The sequence below is a fragment of the Mytilus galloprovincialis genome, chromosome 6 (genome assembly GCF_965363235.1).
Source record: "Mytilus galloprovincialis chromosome 6, xbMytGall1.hap1.1, whole genome shotgun sequence".
NCBI classification, from domain to species: domain Eukaryota; kingdom Metazoa; phylum Mollusca; class Bivalvia; order Mytilida; family Mytilidae; genus Mytilus; species Mytilus galloprovincialis.
The window spans coordinates 55,489,747-55,511,414 of record NC_134843.1 but is presented as its reverse complement, the minus strand read 5'-3'; the positions used below and the strand labels follow the sequence as shown (position 1 = coordinate 55,511,414).

Genomic DNA, 21,668 nt, shown 5'->3' with positions numbered 1-21,668 from the left:
CAGATCCTCGCAGAACTTTCTTTTCGGAAAACAAGTGACCGGCCCGTACGTAAGTAGCTATGTAATAAGAATTTTTCACTTTAAAAGAATTATTGATTTCGTATTCTTTTTTTACGTCGTTTCAATTCGTCGCTTCGTTAAGTATCGTTTTAATATCGCGCCTCGCTTTACATACACTTTTAAATTACCTCACACCACTCAGTCACGTAACCGACAGTCAAGCAATTTAAATTAATTGATGCTTTAAAAAAGTTTAATAGTAACATTTAATCGTCTATATAAAAATTCATTTTTGACAATTGAATAGCGTGCAACAAATGTTGTATACGAGGCACTAGAATCAATAAGTCTACCTAAATCACACCGATCTATTCTGTAGAATTTTCAATATATCCGATGCAGAGAAATCCAGCGTGTCATTTTTCGTAACAAATAGTTTAATTGAATCTTTTATATCCTGCTCCTTGTAGCATCCCATACTGAGCAAAGCCTTAGCTGCTGTTGTATAGATCAAATCATCCGAATACAAACTTCGTTTAGTTTCTTGTTTTGTCGGCGTTCCATCTTCTTCAATGTGATCATTTAGTCTTTTGCTAAAGTCGTTTCCTTTTACATTTGTAACATGGGGGCAATGTTTCCCGTGTCTTGCGTGTTCTACCCAGGGGTCATCGAACACATCCCATGATCGGAGTTTTAATCCACAATAAAAGCACTGAACCACGTCTTCTGTGCCAGTAAAATAGAAACCTGCATCCGCTAGAACCACTGGTTTCGGAGATGTCCTCGACCAATTTGAATATGATCTAATTCGAGATGCCACTGTCGCATAAGAAATGTTAAATGGTTTCTTCAAACAAATCCCTAGATTATGTGTTTCCTCGTAGTTTTTTGACGCACTTAATTTTGATTGCATTTTAGCATTCTATAAATATGACAATTACACTTACAGATATGATATGTATATTCGACAAACTTCCTTGTTCGATTTATGCAGACGAGTGAACATACACTTCGTAACGATTAACTATTTATATATTATATCTTAAGGATATTAGACGGATTTCCAGTATCTATTTATAGTACACGATAACAAAATTTAAAAAAAGCGCTTACATGCCATATTTATACTTCTGACATGATATTTTTTTTTAAATTTTCATGTATTTCAGGTGATGCTGACATTATTTCTTCATTGTCATTCTTTTTTTAAAGTATAGCCATTGTCTCACTGTCAATTAATGTTCATGAATCATGAATATATATGTATATAGATAACGTTAAACCCACTTATTTTATTTGTCAAGATTAGTGATGATGAAAACTATACATCGGGTTTGAATTCGGATTTGAATTCATTATTAAAATTAAACTACAGGTACGAATATCATGTCCGTAAGGTCCGGTCCAAAACATGTTTACATTTCATAAAAACGATTATCATGTTTATTTAAAATGGTGACAATTTAAACATGTAGAAATAATACTACATCATAGGTATTACATGTATACACATACTTTTAAATCTTATTGAAAAATTTAAACAAACATATTCAAACACTTGTGATGTCACTCCTTTCAATTGTAGGTAAACATGTAAACTGTATATATCTCCTCCAACCAAGGGCCATGGTTTCTTCTAAATTACAATGAACGTTCTATATCATCCTGAATCAATCATGAACCGAAAAAGTAAATTATTTAAAAAAAAAGGGGAATTCTTATCAAATAATGTTTTATTATTATTTCGTCTGGGAACAAATTAAAAATTACAGGCTCAAAAGAGCCTTCGTTTATAATGAATATGGCCCAGTAGTTACAGAGGAAAATATTTTGTAAAAATTTACAAAATTTGCGAAAATTGTAAAAAACTGACTATAAAGGGCAATAACTCCTAAAGGGGAAAGTTGATCATTTTGGTCACGTTGACTTATTTGTAGGTCTTTAAGTCTTACTTTGCTGTATATTATTGCTGTTTACAGTTAATCTCCATCTATAATAATATTAATTCAAGATAATAACAAAAAACGGCAAAATTTCCTTAAAATTACCAATTCAGGGGCAGCAACCCAACAACTGGTTGTCCGATTCATCTAAAAATTTCAGGGCAGATCATTCATGTCCTGATTAGCAATTTTACCTTATCAGATTTGCTCTAAATGCTTTGATTTTAAAGATAAAAGCCAAAATCGTCATTTTACCCCTATGTTCTATTTTTAGCCATGGCAGCCATCTTGGTTGGTTGGCCGGGTCACTGGACACATTTTTTAAACTAGATACCCTAATAACAAGTTTGGTTAAATTTTTTTCAGCAGTTTCAGAGAAAAATGTTGTAATAGATTACAAAATTTGACGAAAAATTGTTAAAAAAACAACTCCTTTAGGGGTCAACTGACCATTTTTGTCATGCATGTTAACTTATTTTTCAGATCTAACTGAACATTATTGCTGTTTACAGTTTATCTCTATCTATAATAATAGTATTTATATAATAACCAATAAAATGCTCCGCAGGGCACAGCTTGATACGACCGCAGAGGTCGAACTCTTAACAATTGGGGCAAGTATGTACACATCATTTAAGCTTGATAGAGCCTTGAATTTAGATTGTGATTAAATATTTGATACAGCATAGGTTTCTGACAAAGAATGAATGTGGTCTAATGAACTAAAAAAATTTAAAACCTATTATGGTCCAATATCCAAAATCAAAACACATGGATTGATTTAGCATATCAAGGAATCTCAAGAATTTTAATTTTTGATGAAATCAAACAAAGTTCAATTTTGGACCCTTTCAACCTCAATGTGGACCAATTTAATAACAGGTCACAAATATCAAAAATCTAAGGACATGGTTAGATTTAGCAGATAAAAGAACCATATACATTCTATTTTTGTTGAAATCAAACAAAGTTAAATGTTGGACCCTAATTTGGACCAACATGAAAGCGGGGCCAGTAATCAAAAATCTTAATGCATGTTTAGATTCAGCATATCAAAGAACCCCAAGTATTCATTTTTGGTTAAAATCAAACGAAGTTAAATTTTGGACCCTTTGGACTTTAATGTAATTTAAAACCTATTTGAAAACGGGACCAATAATAAAACCTCTAAACGCACAGTTAGATTCGGCATATCAAAGAACCAATAATTCGTTTATTGATGAAATTAAACAAATTTTACTTTTGGACCCTTTTGACCTCAATGTGGACCAATTTGATAATGGCGCCCAAAATCAAAATTCTAAATGCATGGATAGATTTAGCATATCAAAGAACCCCACATATTAAATTTTGTTGAAATCAAACAAAGTTTAATTTTGGACCAACATGAAAACTGGGTCCATAGTCAAAAATCTTATTCATGTTTGGATTCAGCATTTCAATGAACCCCAATAATTTAATTTTTGTTAAAATCAAACGACGTTCAATTTTGGACCCTTTGGACCTTAATGTTGAACAATTTAAAACAAAGACCCAAAATCAAAAACCTAAACGCATAGTTAAATCAAGCATATCAACGAACCCTATATATTCAATGTTTATTGAAATCAAACAAAGTTTACCAAAATTTGGACCATCTTAAAAACTTGGCCCATAATCAAAAATCTAAACGCATGTTTAGATTCATCATATCAATGAACCCCAAGAATTCTATTTTTGTTAAAATCAAGCGAAGTTTAAATTTGGACTCTTTGGATCTTAATGTAGACAGTTTGAAAACGGGACCCGGAATTAAAAATCTAAATACACGGTTAGATTCGGCATATCGAACCTCATTATTAAATTTTTGATGAAATAAAACAAATTTAATTTAGGACCCTTTTGACCTAAATGTGGACCAATTTAAAAACGGGGCCTAAATTTCAAAATTTTAATTCACGGTTAGATTCAGCACCCTAATGCAAGAATTCAAGAATAATCTAAAACCCCACTGAAATTGGTCAAGAAATGAGCAATTTATACAAAGTATAAGTAAAGTATTGTTTTAACCCCTAGTTCCTAACAGTTCCCCAAAATCAATCTCAACCTTCCTTTTTTGGTATGAAACCTTGTGGTACAATTTCAGAAAGATCCATACACTTACACACAAGTAATTACCAATTCGGGGGCAGCAACCCAACAACGGGTTGTCCGATTCATTTGAAATTTCAGGGCAGATAGATTTTGACCTTATTAACAATTCTAATCCATGTTTGATTTACACTAAATGCTTTTGTTACAGAGATATAAGCAAAAATCTATATTTTACCCCTATGCTCTTTTTTTAGCCATGGCGGCCACCTTGGATGGTTCATCGTTGACCTCTGTCACCGGACCCATTTTCAAACTAGATACCCAAATGATGATTGTGGCCAAGTTTGGTTTAATTTAGCCCAGTAGTTTCAGAGAAGATTTTTGTAAATGTTAACGACGGACGCCAAATGATGAGAAAAGCTCACTTAGCCCTTTGGACGAGGTGAGCTAAAATGGGGAATGTGTCCATTGGACACAGAAGATTCCCCCGCTTGCATATCATATAAAGTTATAAAGGGGCATAACTCTAGAACAATGAAGTTGATCTGTGTTTTGTGGTAATAAGCATTGTGTATAAGTTTCACAAACTTGATTGAGGCAAACAAAAGTTAGAGAACAGAAACGAAAAATTCAGCAATACTTCCATTTGTAAAGTGGCATAACTCAAGAACGGTTACATTCACACCACCAAAATTCAAACTTGATCTGTATTTTGTGGTAACAATCATTGTGTATAAGTTTCATAAGATTCGATAGCGGCAAACTAATATGGGAGAACGGAAACGAAAAAATTAGCATTGTTTTTCATTTGTAAAGGGGCATAACTCTGGAACGGTTAAACTCACATCAGCAAAATTCAGATTTGATCTGTATTTTGTGGTAATATGCATTGTGTATCAGTTTCAAACAATTTGATTGAAGAAAACTAAAGTGAGAGAAAGGAAACGAAAAATTCAGCACTTTTTTTAATTTGTAAAGGGACATAACTCTAGAACTGCTAAAGTGATGCCACCAACAACACACAAACTATTAATATCTTCAAGCACCAAGAAAATAAAATGCTCCACCAAGTGCAGCATGATATGACGGCAGAGGTAGAACCATGAACAGATGAAGCAAATTTGGACACAAATTCAAGCTTGTTATTCTGTCTGAATTTGGATTGTCATCAAATTTTGACAAAATAAAAGTTTGTGACACAAAATAAATTGGTCAAAGATATTAAAAATCTATCTGGCATTACTGTCATTTGAAGATTTCTTCTTGAAACTTAAATTTGAAATTTGAAAAAAAAAATTGAAAAAAAAATATGAACCCCTTTAACAAATTTGAACCTCCACCCAATCTTTTGGAACCCTCCACCTTGAATCAAGTTATACCTCCAGACTCAAGCCCAGCCTTCCAATTGTAGAATGGAACCTTGTAGTACAATTTTAGAGAGAGCCATACACTGAAACACAAGTTATTGTCTGGAAACTACTTAAATGCTTGTTTTGACCACTTTTTTGCCCTGAGATCACCCCATTTTTTGGTGGGGTTCGTGTTGCTTAATCTTTAATTTTCTATGTTTTGTCTTCTGTACTATTATTTGTCTGTTTGTCTTTTTATTTTTAGCCATGACGTTGTCAGTTTATTTTCAATCTATGACTGAGTTTGACTGTCCCTCTGATATCTTTCATCCCTGAATCCTGCATGTTTGGGGCAAATACCCAAAAACTCAATCCCATCCTTTCCTTTGTGATATGGAACCTTGTTGCACAATGTCAGAGAGATCCATACACTCACATATAAGTTACATGTATTGTCCGGTAAATACAAAAGTGCTTGTTTTTGACCTTCTTATTCCCAAACTGTTGGTATACCACCAAAATCAATCCCAACGGCAATCTTCCTAAAATGTGTGGTATTGAACCTTCTAGGACAATTTTAAAGAGATCCATTCACTTTAACTAAATTTAACTTATTGTCCGGAAACAAATGTATCTTTCAAACAACAACGCAGACAATGACGACATCATAGCATTATACCAACCCAAAAACAATTTGGGTGTCGTTTAAAAAGTGTGGAAAACTGATTTCCTGGTCTGACGGATGAACAGACCAACAAACAAATGGTTCAACCTAGAGTGTATGCCTAAAGTCCCATTCAACTTCGTCTATTTTGAAGACTACATTAAAATCTGTTGAATAAATACTAACTTATATTGAAGTCTAGCCATGGATGAACATGATTTGTATCTTCAGTAACTATCACGACAGTCACTATGAATACTCTAAAATCTGTACTTTGTAACTTTTAAGATAGTCATGTTTGTGCTACATACCAGTCAGATGAGTCTGATCATTTTTAAATGATTCTTGGTTCGATCTTATGTTGTGCTGTAACACCATAGTCCCAAGTAAGGAAGGGTTGAGTTCTATTTGTGTCTACACCAAGTCATCTTTGAGCATGTAATTCATTTGTTGTCATTATTTACTATATAGATATAAGAAGATGTGGTATGAGTGCCAATGAGACAACTCTCCATATGTTTACTGTGTCATATTTCATCCATTTGTATATTTGATGATTGCTTTCGATATACAATAACATGAATAAGTGGTTGGTTTTGACATTTGAATTGTTTCATAGTTTACTATGAAGTTTCCTTTAACAAGATATATCATAGAATTGAAAGTTCATATGCCTTACTATTTTTTTCTATGGTAAATAATATATAAGGCTCACTGCCGCTGTGTTGCATATTTTTAACATATATATGCCAAGAACTTTAGAGAGTTTAAACATAATACTTAAATTCTGTATTACCTCTCACTTCATTTTGTGTGACTATCCATGAGTATTTATCCTAATAAAATTCCCAACTTGTGCTTTAAAGAGCATATAAGACAGTCAGGGGTACTACTTGTACAAGTAATCTTTATTTACTTGTAAAAGTAAAAAAAATATTTTAATATAAGTTAATACATGTTATAATGTTTGAATCCCCTTAATTTTCTCCAAAATTTACTTGTATAAGTATTTTTTTTTACAATCCAACAAAATTCACAAGTTTTAAGATGTAAAATCTTGCCTTTAATGATTTTCCCCAGGTTACATACATGTATCATGTAGCTCATAATTTTTTATTAGAGTTCAATGTTTCATCTCATTAATTCAACAAAGAAACTGATTGTGCAAAAATTGCCCCATTGGGGGCTTGTAAATGAGCATTGTTCTGAAGACATTAAACAGACAAATGAGATTTTCATTGTCCATAAAATTAACATGATTAAACTTAAATGATTAGGAAAGACATCTGAAAAGGACAGACAATTTAAAATTCTATTACAGCAGTCCTAAGAATTCAAGAAAAAAAGATAGGATGACTTTTTTACTTACCGTATATCAATAAAAAAAATCTGAATGTCTAAGGGACATAACTAAGCCAGAAAATTATCACCTATACAAGTAAATAAAATACACTTGTATAAGTATCCTACAAATTTACTTATATTAGTATATTAATATTTACTTATTCAAGTAAATAAAAATTACTTGTATAAGTAGTAACCCTGACCAATTGCTGACTGTGAGATGAAACATGGAATTCTGGGGAACTAGTAGGAAAACAAATTCAAATATCTATGAATATTATATTTCTTTTCAACAGAGGAGTGGTTGTGAAACAACTGTATTTACAAAGTGCAACCTTTTGTTGCTCACATCTGTTATTTGGTTTCTGATGTAAAGTTGTATATTAAATTGGCAATCACACCACATTATCTAATTTTTTAATGACAAAAGCAAGAGTGTGAATAACACTGTCTCCAATAATCATTAAAAACCAATGCAGTTACAATTAGAAAATCATTTATTTTGTTTCTTCAGGGCTTTCTTTATCTTTTTTTTACTTTTCTTTTTATTTTCATTTTGTTTCATCCTTCTCACATCAATTTCAGTGTATTCATCAGCTTCTATGTTTTTAAACTTTTTATTTTTCTTTCTAACTTCTTCATCTTCTTCAGAATTACTTTGAACATCAGAATCTGACATGAACGCTACAAAATCATCCCCAAAAGATGGAGTATTTGCCTTAACATCTTTTTTATAAACATAAAATCTAGAATAATCCTGAACACTAGAATTTGTTTCAGCTGGTTGTTCCGTGATTGGACATGCTGGTTTTATTTTGTTTAATGATGACAATAATGATGTTTCCATAATATTTGTATCTCCCTCTTTCTCCTGTTTACTGCTGTCATTTTCTAAACCAGATTCAATATATGTAGGATTATCTCCCTTTGAAATCGATTCAATTCTATTATCTCCCTTTAGTTCACCAATTTTCTTTCCTTTGTTTAAACCAGCATCTTTTTTCATTACTTTTTTATCCTTCTTGTTTTCTGTCCAGGCTTTTGGAACAACACTTCTTACAAAGTCTATAAATTCGTTAAAGTTCAGTTCTGCTTCACAATCATTGTCAATTTTTAAAAACCCAATAGCAACAGATCCAATATTTATTGTATCTGACAAAGTTTTACTTAGATTGTTGATGCAAACTGCTACACATTTTCGAGTTTTAGACAAACCAATCAAATGTTGAGTGAGAATCGGTGGATTAGCAGATTTACAAGTAATCACTAATTGCAAGCCGTCTTTCTCTAGAGCTTTTGTAACACAGTTTACACCAAAGACAACCAGTGATCTAAGCTTCTTTTTAGTTTTTTGAACTTCTTCATTTACCAGATGTTTTCTTTTCAATCCAGCTTTTTCCTTTGGCATTGCAAATTTTTCAAAACTTGTTGCTAATTTCTCTATCAAACTAACTTCTACTTCATTTTCTAAGGAAGGCCATGTAGTGTTGCTATACGGATTCATTAGAACATGTTTTATTACAACTTTCTTGGGTTTTTCTGGCTTCACAGATTTGGCAGGTTTAGGCATATTTGCTCTTAAACTTGCCTGCTGCTGTTGTGGAGTCAGAACTGGGGCAGCCATTTTAATTTTGAAAGTTTCTGTTGTGTCGCTACTGTTCAAGTTTATGCTGATACCATGGCAGTCACTAATACCTATAAAACATCAAAGGTAAATATATTTATAAAGCAAATGTACATTTGTACATATTCATTATTTTGTAAATAAATCAGGTCTTTAGTTTTCTTATTAAAAACATGTAGCCTACTATGCAGTATGGGTTTACTCATTGTTGAAGGTCGTATGGTGACCTATAGCTGTTATTTTCTGTGTCATTTGATCTCTTGTGGAGAGTTGGAGATAGTTTAGCTGATCTGTAAGAATAACATCTTCATGCCTTATATATCATGTACTGTAGTACGACGTTAGATTAAAACTGACGTGGAAAGGTAACATCTGGCCACCGAAAGCTTCATTTTTATGAAGCCCAGGTGGTTGTGTGGTCTAGTAGGACGGCTACAGTGCAGGCGATTTGGTGTCACGATATCTCAGTAACATGGGTTCGAATCCCGGCCAGGGAAGAACAAAATATATGCGAAAGCAAATTTACAGATCTAACATTGTTGGGTTGATGTTTAGACGAGTTGTATTTATATATATATATATATATACATTTTATCATGAATGTAAACATGTATATTCCCTTTTCAATGTTGTTGAAGGAGTGATAAAGACTGTTCGGAATTCATCTAGTAATTGTATGAGAAACTAGATAAGTGCACTGTAAAACCTTGAAATACTCGCAAATCATTTTTGCAAATTGCACATGCAAATGTCATTACAAGGTTAGGAGTAAGATGGTTGTCTTCGGTTTTGACAATGCGTCCACTTTTTCCCATAATGGAACCAATTTTTTTTTTTATGAAAATACAATACAAGTTCTAGCTTCACATGTAAAAAACATCAATTATTGACCTTGGGTTCAAAGGTCAAGTCACATTGTAGTCCTTATGGCACATGACCTCTTTTGATTATACCTGTACTTAACAAACTTCATATTAATCTGTATAACAATGAAACCAAATTTTTGACATCCAATTAATCATGCATATATACTTAAAATATATAACTATTTAACCTTGAAGCCGAAGGCCAAGGCTAGATTGCTAGATGTTATGATAGTATACAACAAGCTGTCCCATGGTTTTACAAAAACATACAGTACATCATCGACTTATCTCAAAAGACAAATAAAAATGTCTGTTATTAATGCTCGCACAATTAACTTAATGTTTATAATATACAATGTAACACTTAGATAGGTTTCAATGACCTTGAGGTCAGAGGTCAGGTGAAAATGTGGTTTTTCTGGTACACAACTCACCCTCTCAATATTAAACACTAGCATACCAAATACCATTGATGTATCTAAAGAAACAAATTAAAATCTGAACAAGAAAAAAAGTACAAATTTTCAAATTTATTCAAATTATGGATTAACTCCCTTTTTTATCTATTTTCTTTTCTAAATTAACTCATATCTTTCTTATATGGACAGTGACCTACCATTTTTTTTTTTATTTTAACTTTTAAATTAATATTTGGACAATTCAATAACACAAAATAAGAAAATTCTATGGATTAGAAATGCAACTTTTTGTTCAATATATTTGTATCAAACGTTTTTTCCTTCATTTTCTATATGAAATTTGCGTCAAAATGTATGTTTTGCCTTAAATTTTCAAATCAAAATTTCAGCTTGGAACATTGGTGACCCCATTTTTTTACTTAATATTTTCAAAGTATATAAAACTAAGAAGTTTTCCTTAAAAAATAAAATAAATCTATGGATAAAAAATTAGACACCCCCAATCTATCTTTAATGATTTTAAATTTAACTATTTAAATAGATACATGTAGTCAAACATTTTTAAAAGCAAGTAACATTCTTTATGTGTCTGTTCCAAGTCACTGAGTTAGGAGCCTGTAGTTCAGTGGTTGTTGTTTGTTCATGCTTGTCTTGGTTTGTTTTTTTATTGATCGTTTTGTACTATATTAGGGTGTTAGTTTTAAAATAATTACTTCATATTTTTCATATACATGTAAGGGCTTATTATCAGTCAGAGCTCAGACATAAACAAGTCGATTTTTGTTTTTGACTTAAAGAAGTCAAAACATGTATTTATCATAATAATGTGTTTTCAATTTTAGACTAATCTAAGTCAGAAAATGACAGACTTGTTAAGGTCTATTTATGTTGATGAAAAAAGTTCATTTCACTTGGTGGCCAAACTACACCACCTATAACAGCATAAACCTGTCTGAGAGTTCACAAGGACTTGAGCTATCTATATTTAATTGTCTAATTGAACATCTTTACTAAACACAGATGTTTTACCTCATTAAGTGTGGTTCCAGGTGGTTGCATTGTAAGGTTAATGAACATTATCTCCGATTTTTTAGACTCTCATTCATATTTTTCTTTAGAAGACAAAGCATTGTCTTTCAATGTTGTCATTTATTTGATTTAGATGCATGACCTCCTTATAAATATGCGTGGGTCTTGAAGTTAACCAATTTTGATCACTTATCGACTTGTAGGAGTCAATATTTGCAACTTTTTGATTCTGGTCAATTATTTCTTGCTTAACAATATTTGACTTATTAAAGTAGAATTTTGTCTTGCATCATGGGAGACAAATTCTAAAACTTACAAATTTAGACCTCAATGAGTCAAAAGCAGATTCAGACTGATATATTTTCATGGCCGCCGGAAGTGCAGGTCGGGTTTTTGCTGCTGCTAGTAAGATCAAAATTCTGGTACAGAGATGGCACAACATAATATTAATAACTATCAAATCAATTATTAGCAATCAAAGTATTGAAGGAACATAATGTTATACTAATTGAAACACAGATTCTATGAAAATGGCTCTTTCTCCTGTCATCACCAAAACACGTGACTCAAAACAAGTTACTTTTGATTTAAATAAACAATCAGTTCTATATTGGAGAAGAACACTACTTTTCAGATATTATATTGACTTGGGTCATGACTCTAATATGAATATTGAATGGGAGGATAGTGACAAGAAAAAGAATGTGCTAAACTTAAAGGACGAGGAGAAACCATTCATAGAAAAACTTCCCCACTCCGATATTTTTAAGACTGTAATTAAAGTATGTCATAATACTAAAAAAGTGATAGTAATTACACTATATTATACAACCATGAAAAGCCTTGTTCAAGGTAACACATGTCAAGAGTGGATAAACTACGAGTTCGGAAGAATTAAAAGTTTAATTGAGAAATGTATAAAGGGAGCTAATCCCAGGACAACTATTGACACTGAAATAAAAAAACTAACATTACCAAAATTCTCAGATATTGACAAGGATATGAATGATTCATGTAGTGAAACACCAACAAATTCTGTTGACAATGATGAAACATTAGTTAAACAATCGTTCTTGAATGACAGTGAAAATACACAGGTAAATAATAAAGATGATCTAGTTAATGACCCCAACCATCAGTTGGAGGGAAAACAAACATCAGACAATAAAGTTGGTAAGCAACCGGATCAATGTATGAGTTGTGACATAGTAGTAAAAGCTATACAAAGTATTGAAAATAAACTAGCTGACTGCCATATGATGTATACTAAAAAGTTTGAGCAGAATATTCATGACAGTATTGAAAGTAAACTAGCCAACTGTCATATGATGTATAATAAAAAGATAGAAAGTTTAGAGAAGAATGTCAGGGACATGAAGACCACAATTGAAACACTAAAACAGAATAAGGAACCAACATACAACACTGAAAAAATTGACAACCTTACTACTGTAACTAATCATGTGATAGAGAAAGTAAATTCAGTAGGAGAAATGTGTGAAAAAATGAAAGAGAACTTAGGAAATAGTGCAGATAAACAAAGGTATATTCAAGAACAAATGAAAACTGTTGAAACTATATGCGAACAGATAAAAAGTGATAATGAAATGCCCCTTCACAATACAAGAAGCCTACAAAGAGATAAATCTCAAATCTCAAATGAAAATAACTTTAAAACAAGGCAAACTTCATATGATGAGCATAACTCAAATGTTGAACAGACAGAACAAAGATCACAAAAAAGTGCTGAAGATGAGGAGTTAATTGAGCAATTTGGTGGTAATCATTTTTGGTTAATTGGTACATCCCTAGTGAAAGACTTGCAACCAAAACTGATATACAGGTTAAAAAAAACAAGAATAACAACATTGAGGGATAAAACAACCTTTGGTGCACAGAAATTGATTGAATCTGAGACTATAAAGGCTAAAATAGTTGCTTTCCAGGTAGGATCTAATGATCTTGAAGAAAGTGACCCTAACAAAGTGGCTGCAGATATTGAAGAACTCATAAAAACTACAAAAAATAAAATTCCAGGCTGCAATATCATCATTAACGAACTTTTACCAAGGTACTATCTCAACATACAATCAAGAAATGAATATGAGAGGAAAAGAATTCAGTGTAATCTACATCTAGCTGAAATATGCGACAGATATGACGCAAAATATGTAACACATCAAAACATATCTCAAATTCATTTTAGTGATGGAATTCACCTCAATCATGAGGGTGGCACATCTCAGTATGTGAGAAATTTAAAGCAAATTGTCAATCCTCTGGTGGGTGTAAAAAGTGATGAGAACCAAACAAACAAATTTCATGCCCGAAATCAAAATCCATTTCGCTATGCCAAGAAAGATAATGGACAGAGACGAAACTACAACCAACAAAATCAAAACCGTGCAGGTCAGAATAGATACCAACACATTCCGACAAATCATACCGTTGCAAGACCGAGATATGATAATGAATACCAAGACGACTACAAGGATTGCAGAAATAGTGACATTAATATGAAGCTTCTTCGATTAGCTTTGCAAGGCTTCATATAAATAATAGATACACTATGACAGTAATTGCTTTATATTTTCTTTTTTGACATTTAAAATTATGTATGAAAATAATCTCAGGAAGAGATACTAATATGTTTTTGTTAAGAATATTTTTTTTCAAAGTTTACTGGTTAGTGGTATATTTAAAAGATAAAACTATTTTCTTTTGAAATATTGAGAAAAATGCAGCTTGATGAACTTTTCAAAACTATATCGTAAAATATATATATATATATCATTGTGAGGGGAGGTATGTGTAATATGGGAAATCAGACAATTATGCATTGTACATTTCAAAAGGACAGTGCATTTATTATGTTAACATCAATTGTACAATAAACTGTATAAGTGATATGTATACTGTTTGCATCATGATCATGAAAAGTTTTTGAATATGTACATTTTAAAGTTATAGATATAAACATATTTCAACTTCAAAATGCTTTGAAATGACTTTAATATTTAATTTTAAGTCCTTTAATGAACCATCATTTCTAACATTCAAACTCAGTGAAATGTATTAAAAAAAAAAAAAAAAAAAAGAATTGGAGTTATTCCTCTTTGCCCCATTGTTCATTCTTCTTAAATATTTGAAAAGACCAATGAACATTTAATTTTTTTCATTTCTTCTTTTTTAATATTGTTGTTTCATTTAAATGCCACGTATAGATATTCATTTGCACATGAATATATCAACCTAACAAATGAAAAAGAAAGAAAAAAAAAAAACAAATTGTTTTATACACATTATACATGTACATGTTATATTTACTTTGAACACTATTGGAATATATATAGTCATGTCTGTGCCAGTTTTTGAATTTGTTATTTATTATGATAAGTAACCTTACTATCTCATCTTGGAATGTTCAGGGGCTGGGGAGCAAATGCAGTGATGAAACTTTTAACTCATATTTAAAACATGATATAAATATACTTCTTGAGACATGGAAGGGATCAGACTCTAATTTAGATATTCCTGAATTTAGCACTTTTCAGAGATGCCGAAAGAAAAAAAGGCGATCAAAGAGATTTAGTGGCGGCATTATTGTTTTATATCAATCAAAATATAAGAAAGGCATAACTGAAATGCCACATATTTCTTCATCAGAAAACAGATTATGGTTCAAATTAAATAAAGCCTTTTTCGGTTTGAATAAAGATGTTTACATGTGTGCATGCTATATTCCTCCTGTTAGCTCCAATTATTATGATGATGATTTCTTGAATCTAGAAAATGAAATATCTAATATTCCAAAGACATCTAATATTCTAATTCTTGGTGATTTAAATGCTCGAATTGGAGAAAAGATAGATTTTATTGATAATGAAAGTCTGTCTCTTAACTCTCTGCAAAATGTGCTGCCTGATGATTATAGTGAAGATTGTACTATTCTCAGAAATACACGAGATAACATTTTTAATACTCAAGGTCAAGGTCTCATAGACCTCTGCATTGCTTCCCAGCTCCGTGTGTTAAATGGTCGCTTTGTAGGTGATATTTTGGGGAATTTTACTTGCCATAAGTCATATGGATCAAGTGTTGTTGATTATGCTTTGGCGGACATGGACCTCTTAACTTCTATTAATTTTTTTCAAGTTGATAGTGCCACATATTTATCAGATCACTCACAGATTTCTGTTCATATATATTGTAATATTACTCCTGATTTTGAGGAAGATTCTCCTAATTTTATACCTTTACAGTGTACATACAAATGGGAAGCTATTTCTAAAAACAAATTAATCGACACTATTAGTGATTGTGATGTATTACATAAGATAGTCTCTTTTGAAAATAATATTTTTGATGAAAACAGCAATGGCATCAATAAAGCCTCAGAACAACTAACAAATATTTTTGATAATTTGGCAAAAACGTCCTGTAAAATAATAAGACACAAAAAAGTAAAAATAAAAAAGAAGAAATCATGGTCAGACAATGAAGTTAACGATTTGAAAAAAACAGTGGTTGATTTAGGCAATAAAATGCGTTCTAAACCATTTGATTTGCAGCTACGTCATAATTTTTTTTATCAATGTAAGAATCTTAAAAAGATGATAAAAAGGAAGAAATATCTATTTAAGAAAAATATTTATGATAAACTTTTAAATTGGAAAGAAACTGATCCAAAACAGTACTGGCAGCATTTAAATTCACTTAAAAATGATGATAGTAGTTCTTCAAACTTAAGTAAACTTATTAATATGGGAAATTTAAGTCAACATTTTCAGTCCCAGGGGAAACCTGAACATATAAATGTACCTTTTATGGATAAAATAGATGCATATGTTAAAGATTATAAAAATATATTAAAGGAAAATGTATTGACAGATGCACCTTTCACTATAACAGAAGTTAAAAAGTGTATAAACAAATTAAAAATGGGGAAAAGTGCAGGACCAGATAGAATTGCAAATGAAGTCATTAAATATAGCAGTTATGTTACATGTAAATCCATAACTAAACTTTTTAATCTAATTTTAGAAACAGGTAAATATCCGATTCAATGGAGAAAGTCATACACAATATTAATTTTTAAATCTGGAGACTGTACTGATCTTAATAATTATAGGGGTATATCTCTCCAAAATTGTATTGCAAAACTCTTTAGCTCTGCATTAAATAATAGACTAACATTACATTATGAAAACATTTTTGCAAATCAACAGTTTGGATTTAGAGTCAATCATAGAACCACAGATAGTTTGTTTATATTAAAATCTTTAATTTCAAAATATGTTAATAAAAAGAAAGAAAAGATATTTGCCTGCTTTGTTGATTTACGCAGAGCATTTGACACTTTGTGGCATAATGGGTTACGATACAAACTCATAAACAAGAGGCTGTCACAACGACAGCAAACCGGATTTATTAACATTTATTTGTGTCCTGGCAATATCACAAGAACCATTACTGATGAATGGTGAAAGTGAAAATCGTCAATATCAAATTTGACCTCCATTTTGTCATCAGTATCAACATATTAAAATTTGAAAAGCTTAGATTGAATGGTTCATGAGTAAATGCAACAACCTGAATGGAAACGCCATTTTACGATCTTTCAAGAACCATAACTCCTGAACGGTAAAAGTCAAAATCGTCATTATTGGACTTGACATCTATTTTGTCATCAGTAACAACATATTAAAATTTCAAAAGCTTTGGTTGAATGGTTCATGAGAAAATGCATGGACACGACGGGAAAAACCATTTTTCAATCTTTCAAGAACCATAACTCCCGAACGGTAAAAGTCAAAATCGTCATTATTGAACTTGACCTCCATTTTGTCATCAGTAACAGCATATTAAAATTTCGGAAGCTTTGGTAGAACAGTTCATGCATAAATGCACGGACACGACTGGAAACTCCATTTTTCAATCTTTCAAGAACCATAACTCCTGAACGGTAAAAGTCAAAATCGTCATTATTGAACTTGACCTCCATTCTTTCATCAGTAACAACATATTAAAATTTGGGAAGCTTTGGTAGAACAGTTCATGCGTAAATGCACGGACAACTCCATTTTTCAATCTTTCAAGAACCATAACTCCTGAACGGTAAAAGTCAAAATCGCCATTATTGAACTTGACCTTCATTTAGTTGTCAGTAACAACATATTAAAATTTTAAAAGCTTTGGTTGAACGGTTCATGAGTTAATGCACGGACAACATTTGATTGCCGCCCGCCCGCCCGCCCGCCCGACTGCCCGACCGCCCGCCCGCCCGCCCGGCCGCCCGCCGTACATCCCCAAATCAATAACCGACATTTTTGTCACAAAAATCCGGTTAAAAATGGGCTAGGGAAAAAATTTTATGAGGTACTTAGTGATATGTATAACTTAACAGAATCTTCTATTAAAATTGATAATAAAATTTCTAAATCCTTCATATTGGAAAGAGGTGTTAAGCAAGGGGATAGTTTAAGCCCTACTATTTTTAATTGTTTTATTAATGATATACATCAGATTTTTGACAATACTTGTAAACCTTTAGTCCTTCAAAAATCTGAATTGTCCAGCTTGAGTTTTGCAGACGATTTGGTAATAATGTCAAGTTCACATATAGGACTGCAGAATGCAATAAATAAACTAGAGAAGTACTGCTATGACTGGCAATTAACAGTTAATACTAAAAAAACTAAAGTTATGACGTTTCAGAATAAATTTTCTCCCACCCCTGTGGTATGCTATAAAAACATCCAATTAAATGAGACTAAAGAATACAATTTTTTAGGAAACATTATTAACTATAAGGGTAATTTTAAAAATGCTATCCAAGAGTTATCAAAAAAGGGATTGAAGGTCCTATTTGCTTTAAAAAGTAGATTTTCTAACTTTCAATCCATCCCTGTTAATTTATCATGCAAACTTTTTGATGTCTTAATAAGACCTGTTTTATTATATAATAGTGAGGTATGGTTTATGGAAGATTATTTATCCATGTTTAAATCTTTGAAACGTTCAGAACAACATGGTTCTGTTTGTGATACTTTGTCGTTAGAAGATAAATTTTGCTATGAAATGATTCATAATAAATACTGTAAATCTGTCCTAGGACTTAGAAAAACTGCATGTAATATTTCAGCCAAAACAGAACTGGGCAGATTTTCTATGGCTTCATTTATTAAACCACAAGTTATGCTATATTTCTGTAGATTTCATACCAATGATATTAATCCTCTGTTAAAAGAAGCCTATGAATTAAATAAGTCCCTGCATAATGATGGTTTTCATAGTTGGTATACATTTGCTCTAAATATTTTTAAAGAGACTGGATTAAATGCTAAAGATTTTGAAACTTGTGATAAACCATACAATAAAATTAAATATTCCTTAAAGATGAAGTTTAAACAGGTATCACATGAATTTTATACAAAAAAAGTCTTGAATAAACTTTCTTCTATAACAGACAGTTCGAAATTATTTCTATATGGTCAAATAAAAACTGAGATAAAAATTGAAAATTATTTATTAAAAGAATCAAATTTTAAAACCAGACAATTAATTTCTAAATTAAGGGTTAGTGACCATAACCTAGAAGTTGAAATGGGAAGATATAAAAATGTACCCAGAGTTCAAAGGTTATGTAAACTTTGTAATAAAATTGATGATGAATACCATTTTTTACTATACTGCAAACTAAACTCAACTTTAAGAGATTGCTTATTTTTAAAGATTAATAATTTAAATCCTGATTTTACAAATTATCAACCACTTTTAAAGCTAAAACAACTTTTAAATCCTAAATCTGAGCTTTTGACAGAAATTGGTGACTTTATAAAGCAATCATTAGAATTGCGAAAATGAGGTCCATGTTCATCAAAGGCTACATTAATTACCATTTATTACTATGTTTTTTTTTTATGTTTATATTTGTAATTCTTCACTGTCTGTATTAAATGTTGTATTTGTGTTTGCTTGACCCATATGGGTGTATTTTTGCAAATAAAATTATTATTATATATTAGTCTGAGCTCTTGACTGATTATAGCCACCTATACTATGTGGGGTTTTCTCATTGGTGTTCAGTTGCCTAAACATGTTACTGCTTACAAATCTAACTCCTTTGAACTTATATTTACTAGGGGAAAAGTTGGTCTCATTAGCAATCAAACCACATCTCCTTATAATCCATTGTTATCTTTATCATGTTTATATAAAAATAATCAAAATTAGTCAAAACTTGTATTTATCTAAGGGCAATTACTCATACCAGGTATCAATCCAATCATTGAGAAAGATTATTATTTTGCAATATATACATTGTGTGTATGTTGAATTTGCTATTGCTATCATGTTTGCTGTGCTTGAAAGGCTAAATATTGACCTTAGGCTAAAATTTGTTTTAATTCGAGCTGTTAAAACATTTGTGAAAACCAAGCATTCATTATTTGTTTAAGAACATATCATGCACTTTACCTGACTTTTAGCTGATTATCTGTCGATATCATTATACAAATATACACATTGAAAACGTGTGCTCTGAAAATCTTTGGGGAGGAATTAGAGTGGGGATGATACGACGATTTATCTTTAAAAACTTGCTAAAATATGTCGCAAGGTCTGAACCCTTACCATAAACTTTAAAAACCTGGTAAATTAAACTTAGAATTTTACTATGTATAACTTACCTAAGTTAGGAGATAAAATTGGATACCTCATTTGGGTTTTTTTTCTCTTCTCTTTTTTCATATCCCTACTCACTTATCACTCGAGGCACAGTATAAAAGCTTTTAAGGATGTACACCTCTGAAATCGAAGAGCCAATACGTTCTAGTACTTTGAATGATAAATTATTTAAGGACATACATTAATGAATTAATTGAGGAATCGTATCTCCAAGGAGGGACGCACATGAAAGAGTAAACAGGTAAACAGAAGCCAGTTACAATAATGGATTTCATCGTAATTGTGATCTCGGGTCAACAAGGTTCAACAAAGCTGAAAGGAATTGTTAATATTACTTGATACTTTATATAAACTAAATTATGGCATAGATATTGTTGTGTTATTGCCAATACTAAAACTATCCACCAGAGACTAAATGACGTGGATTCTGAAAATCAAAATAGTTCATTCTACGACCTTTTATTAGGAAAAAAACCTATGAGATAAGATAAGCTATATATATGCCGGACAAAACGTAAACGAATTCAAATTAGAAAAAAAACTGACAAAAACTCATTGTATCCAGACTATCGATCGCGACCAACATGACAACGTTATATATACGGCTTTCTGCCAAGGGTTGTATGGTACTGAATACAGTCGAAAGTAGTATGTATATCCTTGATGCTGATTGATATACAGTTGTAACACCTAGCTAGTAATCAAACTTGAAGAATGGGAGAAAACGTGTAGCTGTATATACTTATCAAGTGAAGTGTACATTTGAAAGTAGCCTGTTGTCATCAGTCTAGCATTTAGCCATTTCTCCTCACATCCTTTCGTCTGTTCAAGTCTTCAGAACAAAGACACGTCGAGCTGTTCGATTCTGTACGGCAAACCAACAATTCATTGACATATACAATGTTTTGTACCCTAAATGACCCTAAATTAAACCAAATAATAAATAACATTCCAGACCATACACTGTGTCATACAAATCCTTGTATGTTTTTACACAAGTCCACTGAAAATCTTTAACTTCGCTATTTCCAATCCCAGAGCACAACTTACTGATTCTGAAACATTACAAGCCATCTTAATTATATAACCAGCTTACATTCTCCAAAGTAACCGAACTGCTGTGATGATGTAAGGAAAATACAACAGATCAGTGATGATATATTTTAATGCACTTCGGGTATACAATATGTAACCGTGAAGGAACCGAATCTCTCTGAGAAAGTTGCCCGCGAAAGTTTGTAACGGTAACGGGTTTGTATTCAGGAATTATGCTCCGTGATCATGTAAATTATACCTATTCACTTTCTCGGGATTCCAACCCTCCGCTAAATTCTGATAGGGATGCCCGGTGTTTGGAACCCTCTCATTTTCGACGAACAATGCATTTAAATAGAAACATATTGTTGGACCCCTAGCTCTTTTATCCTGGGTTTGAACCCGCTTTTAAAAATGATTGAGTTCATTGAAGGTGTGATATGACTATAATAGGCCATTGGCTTAAGATGGTTGAACTGTTACCAAGTTTTTCAAATACTAATGAATCTAAAATCATATTTACAAAGCAATCCTGTATATCATTTTTCAATCACAAAGTAAATGAACAGCCATGCGTAACTTATTTCCCTTTGTATGATTGTCCGTATGGTATACCGGTAAGCGAATTAGAAAC

The 21,668-nt window shown here is 31.7% G+C and overlaps 1 protein-coding gene across 2 annotated transcripts; it reads right to left on the bottom strand.

Moving 5' to 3' along the window:
• Positions 1 to 7,849: 7,849 nt before the first annotated feature.
• LOC143079914 (uncharacterized) lies at positions 7,850 to 19,889 on the bottom strand. 2 transcript variants are annotated; one of them, XM_076255544.1, is made up of 2 exons: positions 19,790 to 19,889; positions 7,850 to 9,068 (listed from the first exon to the last, which is right to left on the bottom strand). In XM_076255544.1, the coding sequence occupies exon 2, from the start codon at positions 8,995 to 8,997 to the stop codon at positions 7,867 to 7,869; it is 1,131 nt and encodes a 376-aa protein (XP_076111659.1). In that variant the 5' UTR covers positions 8,998 to 9,068; positions 19,790 to 19,889; the 3' UTR covers positions 7,850 to 7,866. The 2 variants fall into 2 exon arrangements, with proteins under 2 accessions (XP_076111659.1, XP_076111660.1); XM_076255545.1 differs by lacking the exon at positions 19,790 to 19,889 and adding an exon at positions 10,298 to 10,322.
• Positions 19,890 to 21,668: the final 1,779 nt, after the last annotated feature.

Bases quoted from the DNA above. Each gene is read 5' to 3' on its own strand.
- LOC143079914 (XM_076255544.1), bottom strand. From the start codon at position 8,997: ATGGCTGCCCCAGTTCTGACTCCACAACAGCAGCAGGCAAGTTTAAGA.